The 19,399-nt window shown below is 39.9% G+C and overlaps 1 protein-coding gene across 7 annotated transcripts in view; it reads left to right on the forward strand.

Annotated features, from left to right (window-relative positions):
• Nucleotides 1-19,399, forward strand: part of LOC133606397 (neurexin-2-like) — an 873,942-nt gene that overhangs the window by 382,431 nt on the left and 472,112 nt on the right. For all 7 annotated transcript variants that reach the window (XM_061960335.2, XM_061960334.2, XM_061960329.2 and 4 more), the window contains one exon: nt 15,995-16,296. In XM_061960335.2, the coding sequence (XP_061816319.1) occupies nt 15,995-16,296 (302 nt within the window). The remainder of the gene's footprint in view (nt 1-15,994; nt 16,297-19,399) is intronic.

Genomic DNA, 19,399 nt, shown 5'->3' on the forward strand with positions numbered 1-19,399 from the left:
ATATTATTCTGTACACATATGTATATATTCGTATATGTTAGATTTTTTTTATCGCTATATTAGTCTATTTATACCTGCATTGTCCTTTCCATCCTTACACTTTACATCATTGTAACTGAGCTACTGTGTTGAACACTTTCCCTTGTGGATCATTAAAGTTTGTCTAAGTCTAAGTCTAAGTCTAAGTCTAAGTGACTGAGGACAACATGCGGCCGTTATAGGGTGAAGGTTTCAGGTGAGAGAGGACGCTAAAGGCACGCCCCCAGTGAGCATATGGTGCTGCTATGTGCTTTGTAAATAAAAAGAATTCCCGACAAACACATCACCAACGTGGGCGCTCACTTTCGACATCCCGGTGAAGCAATATGTGGAGAAGAAGGGGACCAGCACGGTAGCGAATCGATACGCACAACGGGGCAAGAGAAGTCGGCTTTTACTGTTGTGCTAGCTTGCTATGCTAATGGACAACGAGACTGACTTTGAAAATGAGGACAGGGAATCTGGCGTTTTTGATGGAAAAATAATGTAAGTACATTGATAAATACTTCAATAAAGTACAACCGAACTCAGCTTTGCTCCTGCTGCCTTTTTAAAACCGCGTCCATGCATGCTAGCGTATGTTTTAAGCTAGCGTATGTTTTAAGGTAGCGTATGTTTAACCATGCCTGCGCCCAAAAATACGCTGCGCCTTATTTATGCGTTAAATACAGAAATAGCACCCGTAACTGACACGGCGCCTTTTAATACGGTGTGCCTTATGGTCGCGGAAATACGGTATAGTGGCTTCGATAACGGGAACCGGTTCTCAAAAAGGGATTCGAATCCATGGAATCGGTTCTTTTCTTATCGGTTTCGAACATCATCCCTAATTCTAAATATCAAATGAATGAAGCTGGCACCATTATTTGGGGATCAAAGCAAGAGTGCAAACTCCAAAGTCAACACAGTGCAAATTTGGTTGTTCAAATTAATGTGACAGCTCCAGTCCGGAATTAAATTGGTGTGACAGCTCCAGTCCGGCATTAAATTAACTCACTGTGTGTTCTGAGAATGCATTTTGAGGATGTGGAAGTAAAGGCCAAGTCATCAGAGGTACAACTGCACAGTATAATGACATTCAGTTGCATCCAAAGTCATACTTTTACAAAAATGACAATTCTTACATAATATTCATACTGTCGTAGAGGTGTTCATGTCATAATGGGTCATTGGCTTTTGCAGGTGTACCTAATAGTGTGGCTATGATACATTTGATGTCCCTGAATGATGTTCTATTGCAGGTTTTTTTTTGTGCAGTCAGAAGTTTTTGTTACTCTTTCCTCAGCTGCATACACACACACACACACACGCACACACACGCACACACGCACCCACACACACACACACACACACACACACACACACACACACACACACACACACACACACACACACACACACACACACTCACTCTCTCTCTCTCTCTCTCTCTTACTGAGCCTGATGTCATATCAATCTCACGAGCCTAAGCAGGCTGTTCAGTGAGATGTGAAATTGAAACGCAGCCTTGGTTATTAGACAAACAGTCCACCAGCCCTACTGCCGCTTCTCTTGTCAATAGCCACCGTGAGTAAGAAACTAACAGCTCATTTGTCGACTTGCACGACCCCGTGGTTGCTGCATGGTCTTGTGTGTGTGTGGGTGTGTGTGTTTTTGTGTCCCAACCGATGCAAAAAAAACCAGGACAAAAACAGTTAAATACATGTTCTGTGTTACATTTCCTCCCCCACACTTTCAGACCTGTCAAAACATGTATTTATGTATGTATTGTTTTTATTTATTTTATTTTTATTTTTGTATTAACTTATGAGCATCATTAAGATTCTGACCAGCTGGTGTCAGGCTGGTCCAGGGGTCGGCAACCCGCGGCTCCGGAGCTGCATGCGGCTGTTTAATCACCAGAGGTGGGACCAAGTCATTGCTTTGCAAGTCACAAGTAAGTCTCAAGTCTTTACCCTCAAGTCTCGAGTCAAGTCCCGAGTCAAGACAGGGCAAGTCCGTGTCAAGTCCAAAGTCAAGACTGGAAAGTCTCAAGTCAAGTCCCAAGTCCTGCATTTTGAGTTTCGAGTCCTTTCAAGTCATTTAACCACAGACTAATATATTTACACATATTGTGTATGCTTTTAAAACGCTGTATTTATTTATTAAAACAAGTGCATTTGAAATTGCAGGGAAAAAGATAGTGCTGACATTGCACTTCAAAATAGCACTATTAACCAGTCATTTTAAACATGTAACTCATTCCTTTACAGAATAAACACATTTGAAAAAAACAAGTGCAACTGTACTTATTTGCACAAAAGTGTTAACATTGTATTTCCATGGCATATTGCATTGTAACTAGTTCCACAGCAGTTTCTATCCTGTTCTTACCTTATCTCATTGATCTCATCTCATACTGTATGTGTGTTTATGTGTGCGTACACATGAAAAACATAACAAATATATGAACATAACAATGAACAGAGTTGTACTTTTTAGATGTCAGGACCCTATGCAATATGTACACATATTCTTAATATAGTATACATTTTAACTGACCTTTATTTGACTATGTTTGTCTTTTTGTAGGTGGCTAAAATACGCGGTGCTGCTGACTGCCGTCTAACGTTACGTTACTGTGTGTGATACATTGACTAACGTAATGTTACTGTGTGTGATACATTGACTAACGTAATGTTACTGTGTGTGATACATTGACTAACGTAATGTTACTGTGTGTGATACATTGACTAACGTTACGTTACTGTGTGTGATACATTGACTAACGTAACGTTATGTATAGGTACCTCATGAAACCCTGCTTAAAAAAAAATCACTTGACAAAAAGTATGAATAAGGTAGCAAACTGCAGTGGACGCAACAGATTGCCGTGTTTGCAATGACGTTATAATCATAGACATCTTATAAGTAGACGCAGCATTGGTTGCTGTGACGTGAGCAATTTGCCCGCCATCTTGAAGTGCTGATGAGGAGCCGGCGAGCAGCCTAAACTGACAGTTGAAAGGTAGAAAACAAAGATGGTGTTCAGCGTTTTCCTGCTCAAATGAGCGGACTGTTGAAAATAGGAATCGGGGGATTACTTTTCACAAGTAAGATTTAACATTAACGTACTATTGGTTGTATTTTATGAAAATAATATTACCACAGAGTTGAGAAGGATCAAAGATCTTCAATATTTGTATGTGGAAATCACAAAGAAATCTTCTGGGGGAGGATGACGCCCCTACAGGGGTTTGCTTTACAAACTTTCAGCCCCACCTAAAACCAAATTCACCAGCCGCTACTGATTATGATGCATTCTCATTTTAGGCAAAGTATAAGACAATACTTTCTTAACAGTATAATTGTAACCAGGAATCAGTCTTCAAGTAACAATATTCAAATACTAACATTGTTGGGATAAACAGAATTTGGTTTTATTCTGAATCCAGTGAAACAGATTGGTGGTTTTAGCTGATATGAAGACTTTCAGGTGTTTATATATGTTTAAGTATTTGGCAGACGCTTTTATCCAAAGCGACTTACATAAAATAGTACATATAAAACAATCACTGCAAACATGATCATTTAAGGGAAGAATGTAATAGAAAATATCAATACAAAGTGTCAAGACAGAATAAACTCTCTGCTGCTGAAGCAACAGAGATACAGTCTATAGGTCCCTAAGATATATAGATATCTAATGTATTCATACATTGTTTATGTAGGATACACGCATATGTATATATAACCTAATCATATTGTTTCTTCAACTTAAAAATAGCTTACCGTTTTTTTTCCCCTTCTCTGGGATTATATTCCCAGTTTTGATCTCGGACGTCTGGTCACTTATAGCGTATAAGAATATTATATTACTGTTAAGCAAACTATGAATAATAAAACACGCCAAAACATGTGTCTGTTACACACGTATGACAAAAAAGCGCGTGAAAATCAGTGGTATTCAGTGAGGTAAAATGAATTAAATGCGCTGACAGTTCATTGCTCCTGCCAAATGAATTGCACTGAGTGGAGCGGATCACCACTCCAAGATGGCGGCCCCGCGCCTCGTCTGCGCCAGTAGGCAGTAGCGCTCTATGCTGCGTCTACTTATAAGATGTCTATGGTTATAACGTTAGCAGTGAGTTTGCAGCCTCACTGATTTAACTACACAGCAAATAAAAGTCACGTTACTTAGCCAATAAACGTTATCTTACATTCAAAACTTACCCTTCTTTGTGCAACTTCAAATGTCGAACGAAGTTGGAAGTTGTTGCGTCTCCGTGTGTAATATTCGAACTGCGTGATTTGCATACGGCAATTCGTTTTTTGTTGACCAAGTCGTAGTTTTTATACCCGAACGAAACCAACTTTAACATAATTGTTTATCACTGGCACGTTGTTGGACCAACTCTTGTTCATTGGTTGTCCTGCAATTTGATTGGATGAATGCTGTGTGATGAAAACAACGTAGTTCTAATTTGATTGGCTGTTGTACTGACAGCACACCAGCTGACAGGAATAACACGCTGATAGACAGACGAAGAAAATTAAAAATACGGAGCGCTCCCAAATAACTTTTTAAGCTTTGGATTTTGGGGAAAGTGGCAAGTCATGTCAAGTCATGTCAAGTCAAAAGGCTCAAGTCCAAGTGAAGTCACAAGTCATTGATGTTAAAGTCTAAGTCGAGTTGCAAGTCTCTTTACATTTTGTCAAGTCGAGTCTAAAGTCATCAAATTCATGACTCGAGTCTGACTCGAGTCCAAGTCATGTGACTCGAGTCCACACCTCTGTTAATCACTCTGATGCGGCTCAGCTGCTTACTTGCCGAACCCCCCGATTTTTCCGGGAAACTTCCGAATTTCAGTGCCTCTCCCGATAATCTCCCGGGGTAATCATTCTCCGATTTTTACCAGGACAACAATAGTGAGGGCGTGCCGTGATTGCACTGCCTTTAGCGTCCTTTACAACCTGTCGTCGCGTCAGCCTTTTTCACCATACTATCTGCGTGGCGGCCCAGCCACACGTTGTATGGGGTTTTTGCCTACACACGTAAGTGACTGCAAGGCATACTTGGTCAACAGCCATACATGTTACACTGAGGGTGGCGATTTAAACAACTTTAACACTCTTACTAATATGCGCCACAATGTGAACCCACACCAAACAAGAATGACAAACATATTTTGGGAGAACATCCGCACCATAACACAACATAAACACAACAGAACAAATACCCAGAATCCCATGCATCCCTAACTCTTCCGGGCTACATTATACACCCCCGCTACCACCAAACCCGCCCACCTCAACCGACGCACAGAGGGGGGGTGGGGGTGATGTGTGATGTTTCATATTAAGGTGCGGGCCGCAAAATAGCGTCTCACGGGCCGCAAAAGAACGTCTCACGGGCCGCGTGTCTGAGACCCCTGGCTTATACATAGCACAAAGCAAAAAAAAAGCTATGTATGCAGTGTTATTTCATTGTAAATTTCAAAAGAGTTTTGTGGCTCCCATTGTTTTCTTTAATTTGTGAAACGGGTCAAAATGGCTCTTTGAGTGGTAAATGTTGCCGACCCCTGGGCTGGTCAGAATAAAAAAATAAATAAAAAAAACATTGGAAATCTTGTACAAACAAGCAATTAAGGTTATGGATTTTTTTTAAAAACCTAGGCACTATCATCACTGTGCCATTCTAAAAAAAATACAGTATTTTAAATAGGGACAGTCTTCACACATTTGCAGACTTAAAAGTGACCTATAAAGTACTGCATGAATTGCTGCAGATCCTCTGGCAGAGTTCATCAGCCAAAGAAGCAGCCGTGAGCGTGTCACTCGAGGCTCTGTCAGAGGTGACTGTTATATTCCTCTGCGCAGGAGCACTTTCAGTAAGTCGGCCTGGTCAGTAAGGAGCGCAAATGTGTGGAACTCAGTACCTGAGGAGGTTAAACTGGTCACAACTTACAAGGCCTTCACAAAAAAAATAAAAATGTGGCTTATCAACGCTTACAGCTGCCAGCACTAAAAGATTAACCTGTTTTGATGCTAAGATAAAGGTTATGTTGTGATGTTGTAATTTTTTTTTATCATATTGTATGGCAGCTCCCTCCATCAGTGTGTGAATGTGTGTGTGAATGGGTAAATGTGGAAGTAGTGTCAAAGCGCTTTGAGTACCTTGAAGGTAGAAAAGCGCTATACAAGTACAACTCAACTCATATTGTATATGTATTGTGTGCTTTTTTTCTTTTTCACTCTTTCTTTTCTTTTTCTTTTAAATTGTAATTGTACTGCTTTTTTACATTATGGCCAGGAGACTACAGATGAAAACTAGCCTTATGGCAAATTATGACTTTTTAAACCATTGCATTGTCCACTTTGAAATAAACTAATCTCATCTAATTCACACTGCACTGGGTACCAGCATTGAAAAAAAATAAAAAATAAAATCAGCCACTAAAAAAGGCTTGTCGGATACCCGCAGTCCTGCATTTTATATATTGCAAAATTGACTTGTTTGTGTAGTAGTTTTGAAAGTTGCCAGACACAGTGTCAAGGTCCCCTATTGGCAATGTTTTCCACCTCCTGTTACATTCTATTTTTACTTGTTCAGGTCAACAAGTGCTTCTTGTTAGTAACGGTCTTGTTTAAAGTGTTGCACTTCAGTTTATTCTTCCCTCAAAAAACTGTTCACACTGACCATAACATAACACATTGTTGGGTTTTTATTTATTTCCTATACCTTGAACAAAGAGACCACAGTCTACCAAGACAAATTCCTTGTGTGTTAAATATACTTGGCCAATTCTGATTCTGACATGATACAATATTTAAAAAAATATCATTGTTGCCTACAGTCTGCAGTGATGTTGAATGATAATCAACCTGTGGCATGCTGAGGCAGAACAAAACTCAGGGGTGAGAGACATCTACAAGGACGTGTGAGAGAGATACGGAGGTATCACAAGAACACAAAAAAAAAAGATTAAGGAGAAGGATGAGATGAGATGGAACACCTGGAGGGAGAGAGAGAAATAGCTGCAGGGTCACTAGCACTGCCATGGTGCGTGATATTGTGCTTACAAAATGGATGGTTTCCAAGGCGACAGATAATTAAAGGCAACTGTTTTAGCGGCATCAAGTGTTCTGCTCTTCCACCCAAGAGTGAGGTTTGTCATTAAAATTCAAAGAGCTAAGCCTGTGGGAAAAGTGGCGAGCATTGTGGTTAGAAGGTCAAAGCCCGGCCATGCAACCAGACATCGCAGAACACACCTCAGCATTATGACGGCGTTGTTTTAAAACCCAATTCAAACGGTCAATGAAAAACACATTTAGTATGCAAATTTTGGGGTTGCTGTTTTTACCAATTGTTTGGAAATACCTTCAAATGCTGTCAGTCCCACGATTAAATTAAGCCAGACTCTCCAAAATCTGACCTGCAGCAATATTTGAAGGTGGAGGAGGAAAAACAAAAGAAGGGACAAAAAAAAATAACACAGAATCCAATGAAGAGCCCTTATATGCTGAGGGCTCTTAAACTGCATGACATCCGCCACCGCACTTAGTCATGGCTTTGAATAAAGCCTCAGAATGCTGTGTTAACATCACTTTTAGTAATTAATTCAAGTGCTTCATCACAGGGCCTTACATCTACTGCATAGTGTCAAAGAGATGTGGGATTTGGAGTCACTGAAACCACCAGCAATAGCTTCTATTCTAATGTCTACCATTTATCCAATAATCAATTAGGGCAATATCCATCCTTAGGTCGGATGCCGCTGTCGGTGCTTTCCAGTCACCTCTGTTTCTTGCTCTGCTTGTCCATGTTACTAGTGCATACAAACACATGTTGTCTCTCCATCTTATCTGGCTGACCCTCTTTGTCGTGATTGCAAATCCGTCAGTCACTTTGTCTTCCTGAACCCTTGCAACATGCCCTCTGTCACGGTCTACGTTGACCATTGTTGGTCTGTACCCTAGGATGCAGAAGTGCAACTAAAACCCCTTTTACTAAGGAAACTACAAAATAGTGCTGCAGGGTAGTGCACAAAAAGGAACAAGACATGGATGGGAAGAATAGGAAAAGCTTTGCAGCATGACAAGCTACAAAGCAAAAAGCACAATGATCAACAGAATGATGAGCTTCAGAAGCTGCCCGATTGGCAACCAACGGTGTCCTAATTACCAAAAATGGACAGGTGAGGAGTCAGCGCTCAGACTAAAGAAGTGGTGGCAAACGGGAAGTGGAAACAAAAATAAGAATATAGTATAATAATATATATATATATATATATATATATATATATATATATATATATATATATATATATATAACAATACAAGAAACCAATAACTGTCATGTGACATCATGGCACACTGCTTACTTTAAGTTAGTCAGATTTGATTGAATAAATGCACTGCAATAAAGTGCTGACAAAATATAGGACAAGAACACTAGATTCTGGGAGAAAATACTAAAATCTAGTGAAATGATATGTCTGTGAAGCGCCATTCAAAAACTCACAATGTCCTCAAATAGTAATTTTTTAGCGAGACATAAGAATGTGTTTTTAGGCAATAGATCTTATGATAAAAATAATAATACTTATGAGCGTCACAAGTTTGTTACTCTATAAGACACACAATTCCACAATACAAGTAAGAATCACTAATACGTTTTAATTGCTAATATCTTATTTCAAAAAATCTTACCCAAAAAAAATTGACTTGTTCCATTGGCAGAATTCTTGCTCATTACAAGCAAAAGTAACGTGTACGACCAAAAACAACTTGTAATAAGTTGCCAATGGTACAAATCAAAATCTTGGGAAGATTTCTTGAAATAAGACATGAGCAATTAAAACAAGCCATATTTACTAGTTTTGTGAAGTTTTCTGTCTTATAAAAAACTTGTGATGCTTAAAAGTAGTAGTATTTTTTTCCTCAGAAGATCTTTTGCCTAATAACAAGTTCTTGAAAAAATACTATTCAGGGGACTGTGACATGTTTAGATAGTTGGACTAGAAACTAAAAATATGTACTTTGTGAGATTGTGAGTTTTCCCGGTGGAGTTAATTTTACCTGATGATACATCCTTTTTTTGTAAGGGGCGCCGGAAGTTGGCAGACCCGTCAGCGATCCTGTTCTGTCTCCTTGTAATGTTTGATCCTGTTCTGTCTCCCTGTAATGTTTGTCTGATCTTGAATGGGATTGTGCTGAAAATTGTAATTTCCCCTTGGGGATTAATAAAGTATATCTGATTCTGATTCTGATTCTGATCCTAAATAAAGATTTGTATATCTAGAAATTAGCAGGACTTTATTAGCTAGAAATAACAATTGTATTCTGAAAACAAGCATTATTTAACTTGCAATTCTTAAATTAAGCATCCTCAAAATTAAGAGTTTTAAACAAGAATAAACAATATATAATTACTCATGCTAAAATGTTGATTATGATGTAAAGTCAATGACTAAAGGTAAGTAAATAGCTTTTAAAACCAAATAATTTGCAGTGTGACCTCCTTTTCACCATCTCTATATTGCACAGTTCCACAGTTTTGATTTCACAGTAGGAAAGGGATTCATATGGCCCTTTTTGTTGCGGTTTACCTGTTGAATATCTTCAAATGTGTTTTGCGGCAATTCCATCTTTGACCAAAGCGTCAGTTGCTATGTAGAGTGGCACTTTCCATCGTTTTCAGCAGACTGCATTGTAAAATGATTGACCCACCCCCTATCTTTCACGCAAGATCCACCTAAGAATGGGGCCATATTGTTCATTTCCCTAGCCTATATGTGCAGCATCTGCTTTTCCATAGATTTGTGTATGTTTGTGTTCAATAACGACTGTTGTGTTTCAGTCTAGTCAGCTAGCCACCAGCTTACTGGCAACCCTAATTAGGATAAGCAGTATAGAAAATGGATGGATTGATGTACCATAGATCAGTGTTTTTCAACCTTTTCAGAGCCGAGGTACATTTTTTTCATTGAAAAAATTCTGAGGCACACCACCAGCAGAAATCATTAAAATAATGAAACTCAGCAGCCGATATTGACAGTAAAAAGTTGTTCTCGCAATTGTTTGATATGGAATTCAAACCATAACCAACCATGCATCACTATAGCTCTTGTCTCAAAGTAGGTGTACTGTCACAACCTGTCACATCATGCTGTGACTTATTTGGAGTTTTTGGTGTTTTCCTGTGTTTTGTGTTTTATTTCTTGTCTTGCCCTCCTATTTTGTTGTTGATTGTCATGTCATTTACAAATGTACTTTGTGGACGCTGTCTGCTTCACACGCTGTAAGTCTTTGCTGTCTTCCAGCATTCTGTTTTAGTTTACTTTGCAGCCAGTTCAGTTTTAGTTTTGCATAGCCATTCCTAAGCTTCAATGCCTTTTCTTAGCGGCACTCGCCTTTTGTTTATTTTTCGTTTAAGCATTAGATAGTGTTTTACCTGCAAACCATTGTCGTCGTTCCCGGCATCTACAAAGCAATTAGCTACCTGCTGCCACCTACTGATATGGAATAGTATTACACGGTTAATCTGCTGAGCTCTCGACAGCACCGGCACTCAAGAACGGCACATTTGCGGATTATACTTACTGGTTTGCAAAAAAATAGTTTTACCCAATTAGGTTAAATTACATAAGCTCTCACGGCCACACCAGATAATTTCTCACGGTACACTAGTGTGCCGCGGCACACTGGTTGAAAAAAATGCCATAGATCATGCCTGTAATACACATTAATCATAGACTATTTTACAAAGTTATGAACTGTCCCCTTATTAATTCAGGCTAAAACGTTTGCTCTTTACCGATATTGCAACAATGCTTTTGTTGCTTCTTTTTCGAAAATGACAATGTAGTCAAAACAAGGTTTTCCTCACCTTCTCATTCATAAACTCCAACCTGAACTTTTTATATAGAATGGTTTTGCCCGTTTATCATTGTTCTCATTATCGGCTGCTTCAAATTAACGGCCATTCCTCCTTACGGTTTGGGTGAATAAAGGCCCCTGGCTATAATTACAGCATTTATGGCATAACGAAGGAAGCTGCATCATTGTGTGAATGCTCCAAAGCATTCACACCTTTGTTTTCGACACCAAAATGCATCTATTTATTGTTATTCAACTTTCTTATTATTCTTCTTCTCCAGATTTTGGAACTCTCTACCTTCCACATTTTTCACCCGATTCAAACCGTTCCAACTTTAAACTGTTCAGCCTATTCAGGAATCGCGACAAATTCCAAAAATTCCTAGATTTCCCAGAATTCCAGGTTTTCCGGGACATTTTTCCCATTCAAAATGAATTGGCCATTTTTCAAACTTTCACCATTTCCACATTTTTCAACTTATTCAAACCATTCCACTTCAACACATTCCACCATTCTGGAAATTCAAACTTCCCTTTTTCCAAGTTCAAAAAAATTCCAGGATTTTTGAGAATTCCTGCTTTTCCAAAGCTCTATTTCCACCCTTTTTTCTGACGACTATTCCTTCCACATTTTCAGTGCATTTCAACCGTTCTACTGTGAAATGATTCCTCTTAATCAGGACAAAAAAAATGAAGTTGTTTTTTTAACTGGAAAAATTCAGTTTTCCTGAAATTTCTCAATTCCACATGTTACTACTTCAACATTTCACGATCAATTTGAAAAATTCCAACACCAACCATTTCAACTCATTCAGACCATTCAAGTTTTTTACCATTTTCAAAAAAATTCCCGCTTTTCCCGAAATTCCCCAAACTTTTGGAAATTCCCATTGAAATCAAGGGGACATTTTTCAAAGTTCCACAACTCCCACATTTTTCATCTGATTCATACTGTTCCAACTTCAAAATATTCAGCCTGTTTGGGAATTGTGTGCTCTACTTCAACAATTCTAAAAGAAATTCCAGGATTTCAATTCAACTTCAGCATTGGAGCATTCACATGCAAATCCTTCAGGAATTGCCGCCTCTTGTTACCATTTTTCTCCAGTCGATAATTGTATTGCATTTTTGTATTGCCGTGGGTGATGAGCGTGCTTCCATTTAGGCACCCATGCAGCATGTTTTTGTGGGTCAAAAGTTCCATGTCCGTACAATAGGTGTTTTCCCTCGCCTCCATTTCACTCTTGTCAAAATTAAATGTGCATCGTGATCAAAGCCTTCCTTGGTGGAGTTCTCTACTGGTAGTTGACATGAGATTGTTCATTTTTGGAGTATTCTGTGATTCCATGTTGCATGACTTTTAATCTATCAGATGAGCACAGATAACTGGGAAATAAGCCACCATTGTACATTTGCTTCCGCTTTAAGGAGTGGATTTTGTTTATTTCCAACATGCTTGACACATTGAAGTACATATTGAAGTATTGAGTAGTAAGAAGTGGAGCGCAGTCTTTGTTGGTTAGATTACTCTGCCTGAATGCATTCTCCACACTCCTCATCAAACATGCGTCTCACTATAGGTGCAGAAATCAAGCGGCAGACCGTGAATTGATAATAAAGAGGCTATTTATGGGTGGCTCCATTTCAAATGGGGTAGTTTGATCCATGGGCTTACTGTGACGTTAACAGAGACTTTGACAGCACTTTAGACTTTACTTCATGCATCGTGCATGTAAGTCCTGACTTCCTTCCAGCGACAATCATTAGACCTGATTTGATAGAAACAGGAATAAAAAAGACACCTGAAAAGGCGTGGACAGAGAGTAATTGTTGCCATTGTGTGACAGTTAAAGTGATGCCTACCTTTTTTTTAATTTTATTATAATTTACCCTTTGTGGGTTACTCATTTAAATATTTTAACACTTATTAGCGTACCCATTTGTGTTTTTTGAATCATGTGGCTTTGAAATTATTGTTATCGCTCATACGACATTTTTGTGGGTTAGGCTGAAAATGGGAATGATATACCGTCAATGTTTTATAGTCATTTAACTTACACACACACACACACACACACACACACACACACACACACACACACACACACACATATATATATATATATATATATATATATATATATATATATATATATATATATATACATACATATATGTATGTATATATGTGTACATATATATGTATGTATATATGTATGTATGTATGTGTAAGTTAAATGACTATAAAACATTGATATATATATATATATATATGTATATATATATATATATATACTGCTTTGCACACTCTTGGCATTCTCTTGATCTGCCCACAGAACTTTCCTCCAGAAGGTCTTATCTTTGTCCATATGATGTCAGATGAAACCAAAATTGAGCTGTTTGGCCACACTATCCAGCAATATGTTTGGAGGATAAAAGATGAGGCCTTTAATCTCACGAACACCATTCCTACCTTCAAGCATGGTGGTGGTAGTATTATGCTCTGGTCCTGTTTTTCTGCCAATGGAACTGGTGCTTTACAGAGAGTAAATGAGACAATGAAAAAGGAGGATTACCTCCAAATTCTTCAGGACAACTTAAAATCATCAGCCCAGAGGTTGGGTCTTGGGCGCAGTTGGGTGTTCCAACAGGACAATGACCCCAAACACACATCAAAAGTGGTAAAGGAATGGCTAAATCAGGCTAGAATTAAGGTTTTAGAATGGCCTTCTCAAAGTCCTGACTTAAACGTGTAGACAATGCTGAAGAAACAAGTCCATGTCAGAAAACCAACAAATTTAGCTGAACTGCACCATTTTTGTCAAGAGGAGTGGTCAACAATTCAACCATAAACTTGCCAGAACCTTGTGGATGGTTACCAAAAACGCCTTATTGCAGTGAAACTTGCCAAGGGACATGTAACCAAATATTAACATTGCTGTATGTATACTTTTGACCCAGCATATTTGGTCACATTTTCAGTAGACCCATAATAAATTCATAATAGAACCAAACTACATGAATGTTTTTTGTGACCAACAAAGTGCTCCAATCACTCTAAAAAATAAGAGTTGTAGAAATCATTGGAAACTCAAGAAGGCCATGACATTATGTTCTTTACAAGTGTATATATATATATATATATATATATATATATATATATATATATACATACAGTCGCAATCAAAAGTTTACATACACTTGTAAAGAACATAATGTCATGGCTGTCTTGAGTTTCCAATCATTTCTACAACTCTTATTTTTTTGTGATAGAGTGATTGGAGCACATACGTGTTTGGGTCTACTGAAAATGTGACCAAATCTGCTGTACATACAGCAATGTTAATATTTGGTTACACGGCTTAATTTGTTTAACCCAATGTGGCCCCCCGAGTCAAAAGCTTTGGGGACCTCTGATCTATAATATGAATTATACATTCAATAATCCTGCTCACTATTGAACAGTTAAACAGGTGCAGAAGGACACAACTTCCTTCCTTGGCAGAGGAAATAACATCTGAGCAAGCCACTCTTGCCTTGTCCTTTTGGGCTGTGTGTCTGTTTATTAACAAGGCGTACACCAGAGAAAGTGTGCAGTCAGCTCAAAGAGGCAACGACTGCCCGCTCGCTGTTAACATACGTCGCTAATATAAAATTGAAAATGGCTGCTTTTACGCTCCCTGCGTATGCATTGCCACAAAGCTTCTCTTGGGGGAGAATTGCTTTCTTTTCGTCCCCGCCACCCCTCCATCTTGTTCGGTTTCTCCTTTAATGACTATTTTCTGTGTCAGTTCACACTTCACTTGAGATTGCTGAAAATGTCAATTTCGGGAGAAATTGCGCCTTTAAATGTATATTTCTCCATCTCGCCCATTTTAAGACGTGGATGTGACCGCATGCGCTCATGTCGTTTGTGTGTTTGTCTTCTTCTACAGTCGATGATGAAATGGTATCGTCATCGCTCTCTTTAGTGGGCCTGTCTTTAACCTTCCTGCCTGAAAGTGCATAAATACAATAAATGGTGGCGGAATTATCCGAGACTTGCACCGCCATCTTTGGACAGCCACCCCAGAGAAACCCCGCTAGGGAAATCCAGCGAGGTCTCGGAGGTGATTTTTCTGTAATGGAACTTCAGGATGAAGCAGATTTGATGATCCGCCACCTGTACGCTGGCCTCTTGGTGGTTTATTCTCATTTCGGTGCATGTTGCCTGAGGGCCCTGCAGGGAGGCAGAGGCGGTGGCACCAAATGGGAGGGTGGGGTTGTGGGCGCCAAACAAACAGAGGAAGCCCAGTGTCACTTCAGATCATGCTGAGAGAAAAACATTTGATTTGGATCGCTATCAAGACAAATAGATTGGAAGCAAATGCAACGTAAAAGGGCATCCACATGTCGCCCCATGCCCACTGGCTCCTGTCATTGACTTGTCACTGTCCTCCCCATGCTGCTTCTTGATGTCTGGAGTGTGTCAGACTTGTTTGGGTTTCCTAGACCCCTATGCCCCCCCATGTAACATTATGTAGTTACCTCACGTCACCCTTTCCCTGGTGTAGTCTGTCTTGTATTCTTCTTTGCTCGGATGCAAATCAATTTGTCTCACAGATGAAACGCTGCTGAATAATTTGGCGATTTATTTTCTGAAAGTAATTTTGTAGCGTGAAACTTGGGTGCGGATTGAGACATTTTGTTGTATTATTGCACTGCAGTCAATACCGCAGCTAATTGCTTTAATTTTTGCAGTATTTGATCAGAAAACGTGCTGCCGAGTGAGTTTTTGTTTTTTGATGTTTGGTCCTGTATCCATCCCCATGTTGCCCTGCTAGCTCATTTAAGAATCCTGTTCTCAGGGTATTTGGTTTGAGACCCATGTTGTTGACTTTAACTGAGCTAAAAGCACCCCAAACTAATCAAACTTAATTAGTAGGCTAGTGGAACTAAGGGAGAAGATAGATGGACCATAAAGTCAGCCGTTACAAATCAAGCATCACAAGTACTTCTGTGGAACTACATGTGGAGTCTGTTGTGTTGCAAAAAGTGTTCTGTAAAAAAAAGTTGTTGAGGATCACTTATCCCTGGTTTGGTGTTCTCTTCACAGGAAAAGAGGAGTCCGTAGCGACCTTCAAGGGCAACGAGTTCTTCTGCTACGACCTGTCACTGACGCCCATCCAGAGCAGCACAGACGAGATCACACTGTCCTTCCGCACGCTGCAGCGCAATGGCCTCATGCTGCACACGGGCAAGTCAGCCGACTATGTCAATCTGTCGCTGAAGAGCGGCGCCGTCTGGCTGGTCATCAATCTGGGCTCCGGGGCCTTCGAGGCCCTGGTGGAGCCGGTTAACGGAAAGTTCAACGACAACGCCTGGCACGATGTCCGCGTCACCCGCAACCTGCGCCAGGTAAAGGAAAATCTGCCGCTGTTGGATTTACTGCTTTCTAACTTCTTCTAGCTGGAGTGCCACATGTCTGCAGCGTATCTTTGATCTTCTCTCTGTCTACCACTCAAATCTCTTTTTTCAAAGGTTGATGGTATACTATCGACAGGTGTCTTTCTTCTTTCCTTATTTTTTTCACTTCACTCACTGAAAATGTTCTGCTGTCATTTTCAAGGCTCTTTAATCCTTTGAATCACCTATCATTGAATCACTAAATTGATTAACACATATTGCAAAGCCTTAGAAAAGGGACCAATGATGGCTCTGATCTACATTTAACACACTTCCTTAAGGTCTAAGTAATACATATTATGCTTTGGTGTAAATTTTGCTCAACAATCTGTAACGGTACAGTAGGAAAAGGAGACGGCACGGCGGCAGGTACGTCGTTAGCTTGCAGCGTGTTTATTGAAATATATATATTTGTAAATGAAGTGTGCGATTAAACCAAATGTATACGGTGTGACTATGTGTGGCGATTATATGAGTGTTACCAGGTGGTGTTGAAGGTGCGTATTGAAATCGGTGCGGAAGTCCAGAAAAGGCATGGCAGCCTCGGAGGTCCAGGGACAGGCAGGAGGTCAGGGGCTGGAGCGAGGCGTCGTTGTCCGAGGGCAGGCGTGAGGTCGAGATCCAAGAAGGCAGCAGAGAGTCCAGAGGGGATCCAGGGAGGCGAGACACACAGCTCGAAACCAGGGGATGACGAAGGGCTGCTGGATGACGACACAGGACAAGACACGAGGAGCACAACGGAGGGGAAACACAAAGAGCGAGGAAGCGCATGAGCAAGGAAGCGAGAGACGTGTAAGGCTTACTGTGTAGGTACAAGGAGCTACGTTCTGGCACTGGAATGCAGGACACGCTGGCTTAATAAGGCAGGAGACTCATCAGCGTCAGGTGTGTTGATTGCAGAGTGAGGAACGCCCGTGGGCGTGTCCCGAGGTGCAGAGTGAAAGGCGGCAGGTGTTTGAACTGTAACACAATCACTTTTATAACTAGGTTCTTTAGTCTGTCTGCAAGATGTTCGATTCTGGGAGCGTTCCCAGCCTTGCAAATGAAACCACGCTCCACCTTTAAAAAAAAGTATCATAATTAGAAGTTTGAAAATGTACACTCTTTAAGTATATATCTTGAAGTCGTCACCCATTTTTTTTCTAGAGACGGTCGAAAATAAACTTCATAAATATTACATCGATTCATCCCGTCACAACATTAGGTACACCTGCACACTCTCCGATCGTTACAGAGTGCATTTATGAAGTTTAGCAGTATTTATGAAACAATTAAACTAATATTTTCTGTTTTGTGTATCCTCACGGCCTGAAGGAGCTTGACTTGATGTCTAAATAAGGACTTCCACCTTGCAGTGAAGTCACAACGTAGTCAGACCACATAACCACGTGAATATAGGCATACAAAACTGCATGCAAGCTCACGCCTAAATGCATGAACTTTATGATTTGATGCTTTAGCATTTTTAATAACGAGTATCTAAGACAAGTCGGAAAATATTGAAATCATCATAGATCCCCTTCAAGTAAAAGTAATATGTAAATGTATTAATGATGATAATGAGGTCATATAATGTTTTTTCTTTCATACACCATATTTATTATCGTTCTTATTTTTACTTTAGCAACGTTACCAAATAGGGTTTGCTGTCCTTTAAATAGGTCACTGAATTAGACAGAGCTTTCCATTTTGCCACACAATGATACTGTGCACTAACGATGGGACTCGTTAACAACCATTAAGCATTGCATAGTATTAACATGCACAGGTAAAGTGTGTGTGTGGCAAATAAGGCACATCTATCGGCTGCTGAGCTCATCACTTGGCAGTTGCAGAGTGCGGCTGTGAGACACAATCAATTTTACTTACACTCGCCGTGCTTACTAGCTCACATTTTGGAGGCTAATTGTAATTGGAACGAATGGCTTGTCAGAGCTAATAATGGCAAGCTCGGGCAGCTCCTGAATGCCAAAATATGGGCTGACGTCCATGCGTGCAGTGAAAAGCAAAAACACCCAATGGTGAAGTTTTCGGACACGAGAACTAAGCCTCCCATCTCAGGCAGGTTTGCCAAGCTGCTGTTCTAAGGACAAGGACACTCAAAGGCATGTTTTGCAGATTGTGGGTCAACCATGCAGCGCAGCGTGGCTCCCGTGTGTGACCAGCAGAGTGAGACGGGACTAATGAGTTTTGAAAGCCGACATGATTTTAAAAGATTTGCGGCATTAAGCGAGGCACCTACCCGCCGAGTGTGCTATAATGAGGCAAATGAGTGTCCGCTTCTTTAAATTCAAGGCATTGCATAACTCATATCTATATTGGATTACTCTTTAATGACATTTTAAATCCTAAACTTTGTTGATTCATCCTTTAATCATACATTTATTCACTTTAAATGGAAAACGATTAACCTTAGGTTTAACATACATCACTTGATAAGATACTTGCTTTTTTTGCATATAAATACCATATAGATGCACGTAACAGCAGTAACACACCATAATACCCAATACATGTAAAATTGAAAATACCAACAAGGAATGTTGCCAGGGCAGGGATGCGGTTGACCTATGACCTTCACTACAATCTGCTCTACATGATTTTGCCCATGCTGTTAACATTGCTCCCGACACTGTAAACCCGAATAAGTAAGCAGAACTCAAAATAAGTGAGGCAATCAGTTGCCACATATTTTTTGAGTTCATAAACTCAAATATTTGCGTATATCAGATCATAAATGTTTGGAGTTTATGTTAAATGTACTTTTAAATTATAATTGAATTAAACTTGTCAAAAATGTTCCTCCTCCTGTCTGCTTCCTGAAGAGGAAGTGCACGCAAATGCTACAAAATAAAATCACTTCCTCTGTGTGTGTGCGTGTGTGCGTGTGTGTGCGCGTGTGCGCGTGTGCGCGTGTGTGTGTGTGTGTGTGTGTGTGTGTGTGTGTGTGTGTGTGTGTGTGTGTGTGCGTGCGTGCGTGCGTGCGTGCGTGCAAGAATGTATATATACATACACACACAGAGTATAATAACAATACAAATCTATAATGCAATTG

The sequence above is a fragment of the Nerophis lumbriciformis genome, linkage group LG05, assembly GCF_033978685.3.
Source record: "Nerophis lumbriciformis linkage group LG05, RoL_Nlum_v2.1, whole genome shotgun sequence".
NCBI classification, from domain to species: domain Eukaryota; kingdom Metazoa; phylum Chordata; class Actinopteri; order Syngnathiformes; family Syngnathidae; genus Nerophis; species Nerophis lumbriciformis.